General features: G+C 37.7%; 1 protein-coding gene across 1 annotated transcript in view; it reads left to right on the top strand.

The window, feature by feature from the left end:
- The first annotated feature begins 4,301 nt into the window (after positions 1 to 4,301).
- Positions 4,302 to 17,290, top strand: part of LOC116839971 (phosphatidylcholine translocator ABCB4-like) — an 80,869-nt gene continuing 67,880 nt past the window's right edge. Inside the window, exons 1-4 of the mRNA XM_032806284.2 lie at positions 4,302 to 4,348; positions 7,453 to 7,600; positions 11,056 to 11,104; positions 16,628 to 16,819. Coding sequence (XP_032662175.2) covers positions 4,346 to 4,348; positions 7,453 to 7,600; positions 11,056 to 11,104; positions 16,628 to 16,819 — 392 coding nt within the window. The 5' untranslated portion in view covers positions 4,302 to 4,345. The remainder of the gene's footprint in view (positions 4,349 to 7,452; positions 7,601 to 11,055; positions 11,105 to 16,627; positions 16,820 to 17,290) is intronic.

Here is a 17,290-nt window from a genome sequence, read left to right as displayed (position 1 = left end):
CTTGATTTCCTAAATAGATTAACATGGGTTCTGAAGATAAATGAAGCTTAAAAACTGAAGGCAGAATATGATGCCAGTTTCAAATAAAATATCATCAACACATTTATCCTCAGCTTAAAAGCTGTATGTTCTCTCAATTAAGTGCTGACTTATAACTACATTTTTCTGTGATGCTTCATTTCCTAAATAGATTAAAATGGGGTCTAAAAATGAAAGAATGTCTGATGCAAATGGAAGAGCTGGTGATGCTGCTGTATCAGACCAGGATTGTGAATCCAAAGGCAAATGGTAAATATTTTAATCTATTTTAAAACATTTTTAGCATGTTAACATTTTAAAATATTTAAGTTCAGATTTTACCTTGAAATACGTTTTACATTGATTACATACTTTTCCCATGAACAAAATTCTTTTGAAATCTACTATCTTTCAAATATAAATAAAATATTTAGCAGCTTATTAGGCTCCTATTGAATTCATCAGGTCAGAGAAAGTCTGTCCCACTAGCAGACTTGGGCCAGCAACACTGACTGAGCCTTTCACTGGGGCAATGGGATAGAGACAGAAAATTCTGTCATCTTGCTCCTTGTTCTTTCCCATAAAGAGGGGAGTGGCAGTTATATCTATTATACTTCATTAAAAGGCATATCTAAAATAGTGCTAGAACTGAAGCTGGAATAGATAATGGACAGCTAAAGCACATATGCCTGAAAGTTGAGTAGGAATTATGGCTTTTTAGTAGGGGTGACTAAAGCCTAGTCTACTCCTAAAACTTAGGTCTATCTAGCTATGTTGCTAAAAGGTGTGAAAAATTAACACCCCCAAGAGACATAGTTAAGCAGCCTAAGCCCCAATGTAGACACTGCTAGGCTGAAGAAGAATTCTTCTGTCAAACTAGCTACCACCTTTTGATGGCATGGATTTACTAAAGCAATGGATAAACCCACGCTGGTAATGTAGATATACCCCAGGGCCAAAGACAGTTTTATGTATCCTGAACACCATTCCTGCTACTTCATCAGTCTATCTCATATAGTAGTGAACTGTGTCAGGAATTGATTCTGTGAGTTCTGTCCCCCTCCCTATTTAGAAAATTGAACAGTGCCTCAACTTATGGCTTCCCATGCCATATAACAGGATCACCATAAGACATGAATCCTCATAAATATGTTAGAGGTAGGGGATTGAGTCCAGCCTGAGGGGAGATTCTGAGAATCAGGAGGTTTCATGGCACAAGCTGGAGAGAAGTGCTTTGTCACAGGTGAGCCTGATATGGGTGTGTGCAGGGCCAGCTCCAGGCACCAGCACAGCAAGCAGGTGCCTGGGGCGGCCAATGAAGAGAGGTGGCACATCCAGCTCTTTGGCGGCAATTCAGCGGTGGGTCCTTCTCTGAAGGAAGGACCTGACGCTGAAGTGCTGCCGATTGTGCCGCTTTGGGCGGCAAAAACCCTGGAGCTGGCCCTGGGTGTGTGCAGCTGTTACTTTGCAAAGTGCTACATAAAACCTAGGATCACCATTGACAATGTTAAAGGGGAAAAACTCAGCAAAATTTGACCTTTCATCTGGACCTTCCTGGGCATCCCTGAGGCCATAGGTCTCCTGCAAAATCTATGAACAGGGCCGGCTCCAGGCACCAGCTCAGCAACCAGGTGCTTGGAACAGCCAAGGGGAAGAGGCGGCACACCAGGCTCTTTGGCAGCAATTCGGTGGCGGGTCCCTCAGTCCCTCTCGGAGGGAAGGACCTGCCACCGAATTGTGACCGAAGAAGAAAGCGGCGTGGTGGAGCTACCACTGATCGCGATTGTGGCTTTTTTTTTTTTTCTGCCGCTAGAGGCGGCAAAAACTCTGAAACCGGCCCTGTCCATGAAATACTTAGACTTTCTGCCTTTGCTATCGTAACATCTAAATAAGTCTAATAAGCTTTGGCTGCAAAGTGCGGGATTTTTTTCAGCAAAATCTCTAGAGAGGTATGGGCCTTTTCTTGGATTCTTTGGTGGAGGATTCCAGAATGAATCACTGACCATACAGAGAGAAAGAATCATATTGCTGGAGTTCATCTTCCTCCTATTTCACACTAAGGAAGCACATTTCCTGACTACATTGGATGAAGACAGCCCCTAAAATTTTATAGGACTTTGTTGCTCTCCTTGACTTCTGAACATGGGTATCCAGTCATTCATTAGCATTAGTACTTACTGAGTGATACATTCTAAGAAGTCAGTAACACTGAGAGAAAAAACTGTCACAATTCTGATTATATGGTAAACAGAAGGCATGAGGATTGTCAGCTAAAATTTTCTCTCCACCTCCCCAGTTTTGTCCTTGATGGATGACTTTATAGAGTCAAGGTGGGTAAAAGTAATATATTTTATTGGACCAACTTCTGTTGGTGGGAGAGAGAAGTTTTCGAGCCACAGAGAGCCCTTCTTCAGGTCTGGGAAAGGTACCTCATCCACCTTGGTTTTCTAATATCTGGGACCTACATGGCTACAACTACACTGCATACAACAATAGATTACTTGATAGTCTGTTTACTGTTGCAAAGACGGCAACATCTACTAACATACTCAGTTTAATTTGTATTGGAACGTGATGTAACTCAGATACTTACTACAGCAACTGAAGGGTTTTTTCTGTCACCATAGTAAATCCACCACTCCAAGAGGAGGCAGCTAGGTCAATGGAAGAATTCTTCTGCCGACCTACTGGTGTCTAGGGACTTAGGTCAGCTTAATTATATCATACAGGATGTGAAATTTTTCATAACCCTGAGTGACATAGCTAAGCCAACCTAACTTTTTAGTTTAGACCAGCCCTCAGGAAAAGACAAACTAATACAAAGCTGTATAATGCTGGAACTATTGTCATATTTTCAACTAGATATTAATTAGGTATCAGTGCTCAATGGCTATATACATTTTTCTAATTTTTAGAAGTATTTATTAAAGGGAAGTTATGGTGAGGCTTTAACTGAGGAATGTGCCTACCACATGTAGGTGGAGTTCATAAGCTATTGTTACTGTGTGATCTGCAAGTGCTGTTAGCTGCATTGCACAAATATGATCATCTTTTTTTTTATTTACATCTGCTCAGAAAGCTGCAATTATTTATTTTGGATATGGACCTTGCTACTGTAACTCATGACTGTATCACGTCATTATTATAACACTATAATACTATCATAAAACCTTATCTACACTAAGGAATTTTAGAAAAAAATTTCCTGGTGCTATGATTCACCAGTGGGAGCGCTCCAGTAGACAAAGCTATGGCAGCTTTTGGTGTTTTGCCACTGTGTCAGTATAACTTGCACAGATTTGATTGCATGATTGGGACTAAGTGTGGATTTCTCACTTTATTTCATAAAATAACTACAGCTGGAGTTTCTGGAGTGAATGACCAGTATAATGCCCCATGGACAACAGATTGTGTTGCAATAATGTTAAAAGTGAAATAACTCCAGATAAGTTACAATCATAGAATCATAGAAGTCTAGGACTGGAAGGGACCACGAGAGGGAAACTTCTCTGCAAACTGTGCACATTTTTTCTGTGTCTGTGTCCGTATACTTTTCCATTAGGTTGTACTAAATATGTAACCATCACAATAGGTTAAACTTTGCCCCTCCAACTTTTAATTCTCCCTTCCCCTCCCACCATAGTCTTCTCCTTTCCTTCGTAACAGTTTCTACTCAGCCACTTGCTTTCTTCAAAATCAGGCCTCAAATCCTGCAAACTGATCTATGCAGGAGGACCCTTACACTGACAGTCATACTGAAGTGAATGGGGCTCCACATAGGCATAAAGATTCTTCTGTATGGCCCAGTTTGCGGGCTGAGTCCTAAATTCTTTTTTGATCTCTACAATACTTTCACCTTTGGGTCAGCTTGGAGAGAGCATAATCTACATGTTTGTCAAAAGTATGGATTCAGTAAGAAATCAAGATATATATAGGATAACCAAGCTATTTCAAAAGATTACCAGGAGTTACTATTAGTGAGTTTCTGTAATCTAGCAAATTAACCAAAATTGTTAATTTCCTTTCAAATGAACATTTGGAGAAGTACCATGTTGATGTTCTTTAATATACTTGGAGGTTTCTTAAACACATTGCGGACAATATTTACAGAAATAAACTAAGACTAATCTGAAAATCATCTTCATTTTATGTTCTTATATTTCCTACATTCTTGTTTAATTTTGTTTAGCTTTAACTGTATTACTACTTTAAATGTTAGAGTTGCAGTTAAATATTTTCTCTTTACAATATATTAAAATAATCATTCATATTCAGCAGTGAGGACAAAAAGAAGCCAAAGAAACCTAAAGTGGTCAGCCCATTAACAATGGTAAGAGATATGCTATATATATATTCAACTTTAATAATGAACTTTAAACAATGTTTTTTAATGTTTCAAGTCTTACTGATAAGGCCTGATCTACATTTCTGGTATACTTGTGTGGATACAGTTTATACCAGCCAAACTGTGCTTTTGGCTGTACGGTGTATTCCACACACATCTCTCCCCCACAAGTAAAGTAAGCTGTACTGGCAAAAATGCAATTTTACCAGTATAACTGCATCTACCTAGGAGATTTTGCTGGCAGAGCTGTATTAGTCACCCCCTGCACCCCTAGTTCCAACACCTATGACACTGACCATCATAGCTATACTGACAAAAGTTTGTAGTGTAGACCTGGCCTTAAAAGTTTTACCTGCATTACTATGTCAATTAAGGGTATTATACTTTACCAGCAAAGTTGTATCAGTAAAAACACTAATGTGGATGCAGTTATACCAGTATAAAGGTGCCTTATACTAGTATAGTTTAATTTGGTTCCTGAACTAGAATAAACTATACCAGTGTAAGCATTTTAATACCAGTATAACTGAGTTCTTTTGCTGCTGTAACTATACTAGTATAACTAAAGTGGCAAGACTTTGGTGGGGTTTTTTTGCTGCCATAAATATACTGGTGTAGTTAAAGTGGCAACACCTTTGAGGACAAGCCTACACTACAGACTTTTACTGGTATAGTAATGTCAGTTAGGGGTGTGCTTTTTTTGATATTTCTTTATCAGTAAAAGTTGTACCGTAGATGCAGTTATACTGACATTAAAGTGTTTTGCTGCGATAGCTTATTTTGCTTGGAGAACTGGTGTAAACGATACCAACAAAAGCACTTTTTTTGACAATATAAGCTATGTTTACAGTAGGAGAGTTTGCTAGTATAGTTATACCAGCAAACTTTTTCTAGTATACACCTGGCATAAGTAAAGACAACCCCTTAATAACAGAGAGATTTTTATACTGGTCACTCTAGCCAGGATGAAATCTTTGCTTTTAACTCATTCTTTTGTACTTAGGTATATTAGATATGTTTTGTGCATGTGGTATGTTAATGTTAATTACTACTGTTTAGACTCTAATATGGTAACAAATGTTAGCATCCATGAACAATAGCAGAGATTTATAGGAAAGTCCACAGAATTATTGCATTGATGTTCAATAAGTGGCTTATGAGCATCCTCAAGCAACCACAAACTTTTCTATGATCTCCTTTCCACTATGTATGAGTTGCAATATCTAGGCATTTTGTGATTAAATTAAAAACAAAAGATGAAGTATGATTATCTCTCATTTTTGGCTTTTAGATAAAAGGACTCTTATATCCTTCACTCTGGATTTGCTGATTTTTGTGGGTTCTTGTCAGTTCCTGTATTCAGCATAATTTTTAGTTAATTATTTTTAACAAGGTAGCTAAAGTACATTGAAAGCTCAAATACCAGAGAGAATGATTCTCTTTATATCGCAAAATGCCAGCCAAATTTTGTCCTCAAGGTCTAACGTCTGTTGATTTTAATGGCAGTTTAAGGGCGAAATTGTCTCTGTATCAAGAACCACACTATTCTAAATAGGAAATATTCTGTGCAGTAGGTACTACTTAATATTATTCAGTATTATTCTAGCTGCACAAAATCCCACTAGACATCTTGTTCATTTTAATTGGATGATGCATACTAATATGATATATGCAATCATATTAATGAATCTCTAGCTCAAGGTGCAGTATGAACAATGAGCGTGCTTCTTTACTTTGTTAAATCAGTACAATTACAGTGACTCCAGTGTTGTTACTGAAGTGGAGTGGCATGGAGAATCAGACCTAGTGCTCTTCTTACATGTAGAGCCTGGCCCAAAGTTGAGTGAAGTCAACATGCTTTTGATAATGCCTATAATATATCAGGAAATACTTTTTTTCTTAGCATCACATTGAAATTTGTATTGCGTGAGGACTTCATATAGTAAAATTAGTAAGGGATGCTCTATACAGAGTTTATTACTGCTTTCATTATACTGATTTAGAAACTGGTGTAGCTCAAGTGGTACAACCCCATAGTATGGACACAGTTATACCAGTATAAGTTATACCAGTATAAATAGGGACCTACAAAATTCACGGCCATGAAAAACACATCATGGACCATGAAATCTGATCTTCCCCCAGTGAAATCTAGTGTTTTGGGTGCTTTTACCCTATACCATACAGATTTCACATTGGGGGTCCTGATCCAAAAGACGGTTGTGGGGTCACAAGGTTATTTTAGGAGGGTCGCAGTACTGCCACCCTTACTTCTGCGCTGTCTTCAGAGCTGGGAGACTAGACAGCAGCAGCTGTTGGCTGGATGCCCAGCTCTAAAGGCAGCGTGCTACCAGCAGCAGTGCAAAAATAAAGGTAGCAATACCATACCATGTCACCCTTACTCCTGCACTGTTGCCTTCAGAGCTGGACAGCTGGAGAGTGGTGGCTGCTGACTGAAGGCCCAGATCTGCAGGCAGCAGCGCAGAAGTAAGGGTCGCAATACCATACGATGCCATCCATACTTCTGCACTGCTGGTGGCAGCTCTGCCTTCAGAGCTGGGATCCCAGACAGCAGCCATCACTTTCCAACTGCCCAGCTCTGACGGCAGCACCACTGCCAGCAGCAGAAGTGCAGAACTAAGAGTACAGTACCACAACCCCACACCCCCCCCCCACAACCTTGCAACCCTGCCACAACTTCTTTTAGGGTCAGGACCCCTACAATTACAACACTGTGACAGTTCAGATTTAAATAGGTGAAATCATGAAATTTATTATTTTTAAAATCCTATGATCATGAAATTGACCAAAATGGACTGTGAATTTGTTAGGGCCCTAGGTATAAAGATGCTTATATCAGTACGGCTTATTTCTATAACTTTAAATTATTTTTGTCAATTTAAATTTTAATCAGATAAAGTGGAATGATATAAGAACTGTGCGTATACAAGACTTCAGCTTTTCTGGCTTTTTGTTATTTTAACTGTGCATTCCTAATGTTGTGTTAGCCCTCTTTAATGCAGGAAATTAGAGAAGCTTTCAGCAATGAAGGTGTTCCCATTTTCACATGAAGGTGTTCCTATTTTCAGTTTCGGTACTCTGATTGGTTGGATAAATTACTAATGGTGCTTGGCTCTGCCATGGCAATCCTTCATGGTGCAGCTCTCCCAATCATGATGATAATCTTTGGAGATATGACAGATAGCTTTGTTACTCCAGGAAACATATCTTATTCAGGTAAGAACTGTCCTCGTTTTAAATTGATAACGTTAGAATACAGCTTGTATGGAGAGAATAATTGTCTGCATTACAATAAAAACAGGAAGGAATGGCAGCTTATCCTGTGGGTAATGAATCCAATGGAGTCAGCTTGCTCCTAATGACTGATTCAAATTAATCTGTGGCCCATTTATTACAGAGGAGATATACTAGAGGTTAATTTTGTCCCCTGTTTCCAGGCCTTCCTAAAATATTAAAAGCACCCATTAACTATTATACTGATTTCTGAAGAGCTGGTACTTCTTTTGAAATGTCACAGAAGTGAAAATGTCCTGTGACACTGAATGTGGAGTTGAGGGAAGAAAAAGGTGGATGAATGTGAAATTGTGAGATGAGGTATATGAAAAAGAGAACAGGTAAAATACATAAACAATATCTCAAAAATAGGAGGCAGTTTGAAAGTCACAATAATTACAGAGATATTAATAAACAAATGATTAAATCATGTATTAAAGTCTTACCCAGTAATGGCAAACCACCAGGCAAGCATGATACTCAATGTTATTTATTTATTAAATATAAATATTGAAATATTGAAATATAAATTTTCATGTGGTTATAGATAAACAAAAGGACAGAGTCCCTGCCCCAAAGACTTTACAGTGTAAGGTTCAATTCTCCAGGTATGAGCTCCTATCACCTTCCTTTTTAGGGACAAAGAAAATCTTAGTCCCTAATATCTTTGTTAGAAAAAGAAGCACTCTGGTTTAAATATGTGGGCTTTTTCCCCCCGGGAACAAAACAAATTGATTACAGAGAACACACCTTCAGTGCACTTAAATATGAAGTGCTAAGACTGAAGTCTGTTCATATTCATGTAATGAGAAAGGTTTTCAGGAAATAAAAGAAAAGGATCCTTCTCTCCTATAATTATTGTACCTCTTATGAGAACAGATAAATGCCTTTTATATTGGTCTAAGGGAGAAAACTTGACAGATCCTTTGGTTTTTTTTCATTGATCTCTTCTATGTCCTCTTTGTCCTGTAGATAATTCAGCTAAAAACATCTAATCTCCTCTTGCTAGCCCCAGTTAGATCTTATCAATTTACTTTGAGTCCCTTTTCAGTCTTTCTGGAAATCTTCACTTATTTCACCTAGCCTTTGTTAGGGGGTGACTAGACTACTGATTTTACCTGCACTTAGAATTTCCTAAACTTCTGCAAAGACTTCTGTTCTCTCTCTCATTATTTGATTAGAACTATCCTTCTGCCTTTACAGGCAGACAGTTAAGGCACAGAGGGTTGGATGCTGTTACAGTGAAGAGTAAGAGATGGCTTGTAAGATCTGTGGGACTAGACCTTGGGATGGCTGACAGCCCCCCATTGTGACAAGAGAGGACATACTAAGCCAACACCAGGGAGCACTGGGGAGATTAGGCCCTGCAGGAAGTGCTGCACAAAGGATCCAGACTGACAGTACCCTGCAGACTTCTGACTGGCCAAGCACACTATTTAACCTTAGAGTGTGGCTTAAGGCAATCACACAGATTTCTAGTCTGCTGTGACTCCTGACCACACCTTGCTTTCTACCCTCCGGTCTCTAACTCAGCTTGACTCTGACTTTTGCCTCCTTATTCTAGCCTGGTACTATCTCTGGTCTCCAGCCCCAGCCCGACTCTTGCCTATTGGCGCTTACAGTGATCCCCATCACTGATTACTGTCTTGTGGCCATTATTGATGTATGGAAACCAGCCAGCTATGACTGCTCTGCCAGACTACCTATGCCTCAGACCCTTACATGGTTTCACTATTGCTGATCCAGAGAGATATAAAATTATGTATCCTTGCACTGTCTGCACCCTGGGGAATATTAATATTGAGCTGTTACTATTTCTGACTTCCCTCAGGATTTCTATTTAGAGGAGTATAAAACATTAGTTTATAACCCATCTATGGAGGATGCTGAGGGGATGAAGTGAATCAATTTGCTTTTTGGCAGACCTGGTCAGGCCTTTCCTGAGCCAGTACTACTTTTATTTTTTAACCTGTGCTGGCCCGCTAGAGCTTCCCTGGTACAACAGTGACAATAGTGACTTTGTGCAGTTGTAATTTTATTTCCTGATAGGCTTTACGCTGCTGAGACCATGCAGTTTAAAAATAACATGAGTAAGTATATGAAGGAGACATATGATCTCTGCTCACTAACTTTGTTCCTTTCCTCTTCTAACATCTTGTTTGAAGTTATACAGTAGCAGACTTCTTCAGTCACATTCAAAACACCCACGTTGAAGCCTATATTATATTTTGTGTTCTTGAATACTTAATAAATTCGTGCATTCATTGGCGATTATTTTCCAAAACATGCCCCTTTGCTTTCCTCACAAGCATCATCCCACATGCTATACCCAGAATGAAAGGAAATGTTTCATGATACCGGGGAAAAGATTAAAAGATTTACAATTCTTGTGTATATGTCAGAGCTTCAAACCATTATATCTCTTTCTCAATAGATGCCTTCCACTTTTTAATTAGTTATTGTGGAAAACAAGTCTTGTAACAGTCTTTTTTTAATTTGGAATTTTGTGCTGTAAAGTACGCATGCACAATTCATGATGTTTAAGATCTAAATTTAACAAAGTAAGCACATTGGCAATGTTTATTTCATAATTATAATAATAAATATGGCTGCAGTAGAACTAATTTCAATCATAATTGTAATTTTTTTTGCTTTTCATTGCACTGAACATCTCAACATGCTTTACATATGTTAATTAATAAAGGCTTATACAACACCTACCAGTAGGCGTTAGAAATAATATTATCCCCCTATTGGAAATGGGGAAAGTGAGGTAAAGGCATGTTAAAGCTAAGGTTACCAAGCAAATCAGCGATGAAGCCAAGAGAATGATTCAGATCACTTGCTTCTCACCAGTGTGCTTTAGCAACTACACTTCTTTCATATCCTTAATTAACAATAATTAGTTGAATAAAAACATAGTCACCTAACAAATCAGACAATAGCTTTAACTACCATCACTGTGTTCTCACATAGACTGAACGTTCTATACTCATAAATCCAATGGCAACATATGGACCTATATTTGTAAAGTGATTAAAGGTACTTCTTGATAATACTAATAAAGTCAGTGTCCATTCTAGAATGAATATAATAGGCAAAATTCTGATATCAGCTACACTTGTGTAATTCCAGAGTAAGTGACAGCAGAATTTAGCTTTATATTGTAATTGCCATTGTTGCATTATAGGTACAAGCCTGCACTTTTGGCCTGAAAGTCTAATCATACAGCTTGTTGTATATCCTGAATTCCCACTGAAGTCAACGGAGGCCTAGGGTACTTTGCACTTCTCAGGATTTGCTCAGCACCTTAAAGGATTATGAGTTTATAAAGCAAAATTATTAAAGCATGCTTTAGTGTACACTTTTAACAAAAACTTCTTATGTTTTTCTTTAAGGGAATATTTCTTTTAATCCTTATCAGAAACTTGAAGAACAAATGACCAGGTAATTAGTAATTGTTAATTATCTTCAGGATTGCCTTTCTTTTAGTCAGTGGTAGAGGTCTCTGGTCAAACCATTATTTCCCTAAAGGTAATTTTATATTTAAACCTATGGAATAAACAGCTAGTGAGTTAGATACATGTCAGTCAAAGTGTTACATACAACTAGAGGGTTACACTCTTTGTTACTTGTGCTGTCCTAGTACACTGGGCAAACCCAGAGCTCCTTGCATTCCTCCATTCCCACTCCTCCCCTTCCCAGCACCCTCTCATCTCCTTCTACTTCAGGAACACCCTGCAAGTCCCCCCTTCCCCGCCCAGATTGGGAGGATTAACGGAGCTAAAATGAGAGCTATTATAAACTGGAATGTGTTCATAGCTGCCATGCACAGGTTCCTTGATTTAGCTAGTTTATAGACAATGACGTAGGTAGTTGAAGTTGCTAGCTTTGCTAACTTGATGACAAGGACTCTGTGCATGCCCTCTGATCCCTCATTGCCTCCCCAATTTCTCCCTTTTGGTTTTCATCAGAGGCAATAGGATTCTGCCCACTGATGCCTAGAACATTCTGTTTGCAATTGATCAGATGCATCATTCAAAAGTTAATTGTGTTATATCCAAACATGCTAGCAGAGAAATGCTATCTAACTGAATGTAAGGCTTCACAAGTTCAGCTAATTAAACAGCAAACTTTCAAATAATTCTTCATCTTCTGGTGTAAAAAAATTAAAATAATGGATGAAGACCATAGTTTTTGACCTCCATGACTGTTCCTCCTTATTTATGTCCATAATAAGGTGGCAGAACTCTTCTTTTTCTCAGACCCTTTTATGCCTGTGGTAGACTCCTACATAAAGCTGCTGACTCATTGCAGCAAAAGTAACTTGTTAACTGCGGGCTACTAGGGAGGTAGGACAAAGGAGTTACTAGACAGAAACGCTGGAGACAGTCAAACACAGAAAGGAAATTTAAGCATATGATTTTGAATTATCAACAATGCTGAATTCCAGGAAGTTGTGGATGTTGGATGTTAAATCAAGGTCAGAGTGCTCTGCTGAGGATGTTGTAGGGACTCAGCCCATTCCAATGACATTGTCCCAGCGAAAAAAATATTTTATATACACTTTCTATTTATAAACTCTTATAAAATACCATATAAAAACCAAGATAAGATAAGGCTTGTCAAATGAGTATGCAAGCATGTTACAGACATGCCAAGGGATAGCAAAGGTGTTGTCAATGCTAGAAGTATTTAATATAGTCAACACTGCAGAGTAGAAAACTTCTTCAATAGATAGCATCCATAATGTGTAGTGTTTACCTGCAATATTTAATTTAGATATTTATAGAGTACTCATCTCTGTAGTACCTAGTGATTTATTGATACTGTATGGGGCTAATTTGTCAGTAGAAAAGATTGCCTGAAACTATTCTTTTCTGCAGTGATAACAGCCGACTGTAACAGCTAACTCTCATGAATGAACCGAAAAATGTTCTCACTAGTTAACCATTATACTTCTTTTTGTTTCTTTAAAACCATCTGGGGCCCTGATCCAAAGCCCATTGAAGTCAACAGAAAGACACCTACTGACTTCAGTGAAGTCTGTATAAAGCTTTAGCAAAGAACCTATCACTGTACAAACTATCACTGTAGCTCAGAGAACCAAAAAACATAGGTCAGGGCAATTGTAGTTCTAAAAACATAAGAACATAAGAACGGCCATACTGGGTCAGAACAAAGGTCCATCTAGCCCAGTATCCTGTCTTCCAACAGTGGCCAATACCAGGTGCCCCAAAGGGAATGAACGCAACAGTTAATCAGCAAGTGATCCTTTCTCTGTTGCCCATTCCCAGCTTCTGGCAAAGAGAGGCTAGGGACACCAGCCCTGCCCATTGTGGCTAATACCCATAGATGGACTATCTTCCATGAATTTATCGAGTTCTTTTTTTAACCTTGTTGTAGTCTTGGCCTTCACAACATTATCTGGCAAAGAGTTCCACAGGTTGACTATGTGTTGTGTGAAGAAATGCTTCCTTCTGTTTGTTTTAAACTTGCTGCCTATTAATATCATTTGGTGACCCCTAGTCCCTGTGTTATGAGAAGGAGTAAATAATACTTTCTTACTTACTTTCTCCATGCCAGTCTCAATTTTATAGACCTCTATTATATCCCCCCTTAGTTGTCTCTTTTCCAAGCTGAAAAGTCCCAGTTTTACTAATTACTCCTCATGTGGAAGCAGTTCCATGCTCCTAATCATTTTTGTTGCCCCTTTCTGTGCCTGTTCCAATTCCAATATATCTTCTTTGAGATGGGGTGACCACATCTGCACACAGTATTCAAAATGTGGGCGTAACATGGATTTATATAGAGGCAATGTGGTATTTTCTGTCTTATTATCTATCCCTTTCTTAATGATTCCTAAAATTGTGTTAGCTTTTTTGACTGCCACTGCACATTGAGTAGCTGTTTTCAGAGAACTATCTACGACTCCAAGATCTCTTTCTTGAGTGGTAACAGCTAATTTAGAACCCATCATTTTATATGTATAGTTGGGATTATGTTTTCCAATGTGCATTATTTTGCATTTATCAACATTTAATTTCATCTGGCATTTTGTTGCCCAGTCACCCAAAGTTCTCTGGGCAAGTAATTTTCCCCCTTCTTTTACTCTAGAAGATTATGAACCAAAAGAATCACCAGTGCATTTTTTTGTGATTATAATAAATCACATCCTGGTAACTGCCCCTAAAACATAGGCTAGATAAGCATGGAGAAGTAAATAGAAATTAAGTAATAGGAAAGAGGTAGCAGGATCACAGAGTTGAGTTGGGGAGATAGACTGTCATCAGGAAAGAAGTGCTGTTGGGCTTTTATAAGATATCGGCTTTTATAAGGCTGTCCCTAGTGGAGTAAGAAATAGACCAGTTACTGAAAGTGATTGTTTGGTTTATGTTATGCTTAATGTGGTTAAATAAAAGTTTAGCACCCAGAGGTTGGACACATAGTTAGTAGATGAGTTTGAAGAGATCTGAAGAGTCCTCTAAAAAGTTAGGAAAAGAAGCCAGGATTGCCTGATATTTACAGACAAGTGTCCTGAGTGGAAGATTGGAGTGGTAAAAGGGCTATAGTAGTGACCCAGAGACAACAGTATTGAACAAGGTGAGTGCCCAGGAAGGGACAGGTCATGACAATTTACAGTTAAGATAGAATAAAAATTAAGTAGAGATTGAAAATCCTATAGTTCAGGATTTATATAGGAAGTCGTATAGGAATCCTGTACTTTATTAAAAAAACCTACTAAATTATGGGTGGTAAGATTATATTTCCCTATGCACAGTTTATTCCATAATTGTCCATTATAACATTCTTGCACCTTCCTCAGAAGCATCAGGTACTGCCTGCTGTCAGAGACAGGATGTGGAAATAGGTGGACCACAGGTTTGAGTCAGTGTAGCAATTCCTATATTTCTATGATCTTTTATTCCTTTTCTCTTTTCATCCAACTCTCATTTTCTTTTCTTTCTTCTCCCGTGCTCTTTTTGGGTTCTCCTTCTTCTCTTTTTCCCCCTTCCATTTTCCCTTGCCCTTGTCTTTCCCTTTCAAAAACCACAATTTCTCTTTTCTCCCTCCTTTACAGGAGTCAGCCTTTCCCCTGAAGATTGTGGCCCTACCTACTTTCGTTGTCTTTCACAGGCCTTACCCATGTACTGTATAACCAGCATGCCTGGGCTTGCCTCTGAAACTAATTTATCTTCAGAGATTATGATGTTAAATTCTAGTCCCTATTATACATTAAACTCAATTTACAACAACAGAAATTAACATAAAAATTACATGGATGAATTCAGGAATTGGGTTCTAAAAATGCACACATTACGTTTCTTACTCAAATAATAGTTATACCTAAAATCCAGCTTTCACCCAGAACATTTGTTGTTGAATTGTTAATTCACAGTGCAATGTGCAATTAACTTTCACCAATGATTCTACCAAAATAAATTTGATCAAGAAGGAATTTCGCACATAATTGAATTCACTTTGTTAAGGATTGTCATAAAAAAAAATCCTGTAATACTTGCTGTTGAATTTTAAAGATTCTTTATATAGAGACAAGGTGAATGAGGTAATATCTTTTATTGGACCAACTTCCGTTGGTGACAGCAATAAACTTTTGAGATTACAGAACTTTTCTTCAGGTCTTAATATCCTGTGACCAACCCAACTACAACAACACTGCATGCTGTTTCATTATAATTTTACAGTGTTTAAGGTGTTTGAAGGTCAACATTTAGCTAATCATTCAGCTTTAAGTTACCCATTAACCTATTTTTATAGTTCAGTTTAGGTATGATTAATTTTATAAATTATGAAATCTCAAAGTAAATTGAGTTGTGTCACGCAACAGTGGGAAAAAAATCATAGTCACTTTCTTCTAAATTGGGACAAAGCACTTTATTAGAATATGGAAAACAGAATTATCACCAAAGCTACTCTGTCTCTTTTTGTACTTCACTGCTGAGCTTTTGCTTACAACTTTCCTAATCCCTGTCCTGTCTGGCTTCCAATTCCAGCTACAGTTTTAAAGAACAGTACACATAATTTACATATCTATAGGTGTGGGAGGATCCAGATGGCTTTTATCTTTATGTAAATGTACTAATCTGGAAATGAAATATGGCATGTGCCTCACACAGAGAAAGATTAGCTGTAATTTCCTATTGTTTTATGGCTATGGCTCATGGAATAGTATTGAATAAAATTAAAATTAAAATACATGTTATGAATATACATATGAGCTAGAGGAATTTGCTAAACTTTAAATTATCATAATAAAATGGAATTCCACGTAAGGAATTTATTGGCATATACCTGCAACAAAGGTTTATTTAATCTTTTTTTTTTTTTTGTCCTGTTATGTGTGGAGGATCATTTTGATTGAACTGAATTAGCTCTATAGAAGAAGCGTTTTTTTTGTTTTTTTTTAACTTCAAGAATACATACTCATTTTAAAACTAAATTACTTTAAAGTTCTCTCACTGATGAGTAAATGAAATTGTGTATAACTAGTAAAGGATGATGACAGTCAAACATGAAATATAATTTCAATTACGTTATCCTTGCTACTTCAATGGATTCAGAATGGGATTTTCAAATTCCACCTTTTACCTTTCTTCATTGTTAGCAGTATAGTACTTCCACAGTAAAGTATACTCCAAATAGGTTTTCTACCCATATGTCAGGAGTCTCTGAGCTATCCATTCTTAGATAAAAAAGTACAGGTTTTCAGGTAACTTGTGGAGGTCACACATTTAGGTGGACAGATATGAAATATGGTTCTAAAAGGACCTACTGAAAAATATTTGCAACACTGAAGAGAGGAAAAAAATTCAGATAGTGTCCAAAGAATATTCTATATTAGTTTACTTATGTATGTAAAGTACTGAAGTTAAAATCTATACCTAAAAGACTTGTTTGGGATGAAAAAAAATCCAATTTAAAGGATCTCTGCAATTTTGTTCCTTTCAGATATGCATACTATTATTCTGCACTAGGAGCTGGTGTTCTATTTGCAGCCTACATGCAAGTTGCATTTTGGACACTGGCAGCTGGCCGGCAAATTAAGAAAATCAGACAACATTTTTTCCACTCAATAATGCGACAGGAAATTGGGTGGTTTGATGTGAATGATGTTGGGGAACTCAACACTCGACTTATAGAGTAAGTATATTTTTAACTATCAGTTGCGATATTCCCTTCACAACAGTGTTTCTTTACCTTATTAAACATATGTATGAGCTATATTAAAATATCTTCAAAATCCTTATATGAAAATCTAGTGAATTTACTATCTACGTGTTGAAATGTACAACATGGAGAACCCTGCAGACTGGACTCCTTTACTCTACCAAAGAACAAGGATGTCACAGCAGTGTCCATGCCAGCATTCTCATGCTGCCAGGGCAATTAAATCCTATCCTGAGGGATCATTACCAAGAAGGAAAAATATAGTTCAGTTTTCATGCACATTGAGGCTCTGAGCTAACAAGATGCTGAATAATTCTGACAAAAGGTCAGGCAATCTCAGCTCCCAATCATTTTCCTCTGCTCACATGAAAGGAACCGCTCTGTCTTTCCTGGGATCCACTAGAGAACTTTCAAATGAGTCCAATATATGCATGTAGGAAATGA

The sequence above is a fragment of the Chelonoidis abingdonii genome, chromosome 2 (genome assembly GCF_003597395.2).
Source record: "Chelonoidis abingdonii isolate Lonesome George chromosome 2, CheloAbing_2.0, whole genome shotgun sequence".
Lineage (NCBI taxonomy): Eukaryota > Metazoa > Chordata > Testudines > Testudinidae > Chelonoidis > Chelonoidis abingdonii.
This window is presented reverse-complemented; position numbering and strand designations above follow the sequence as displayed.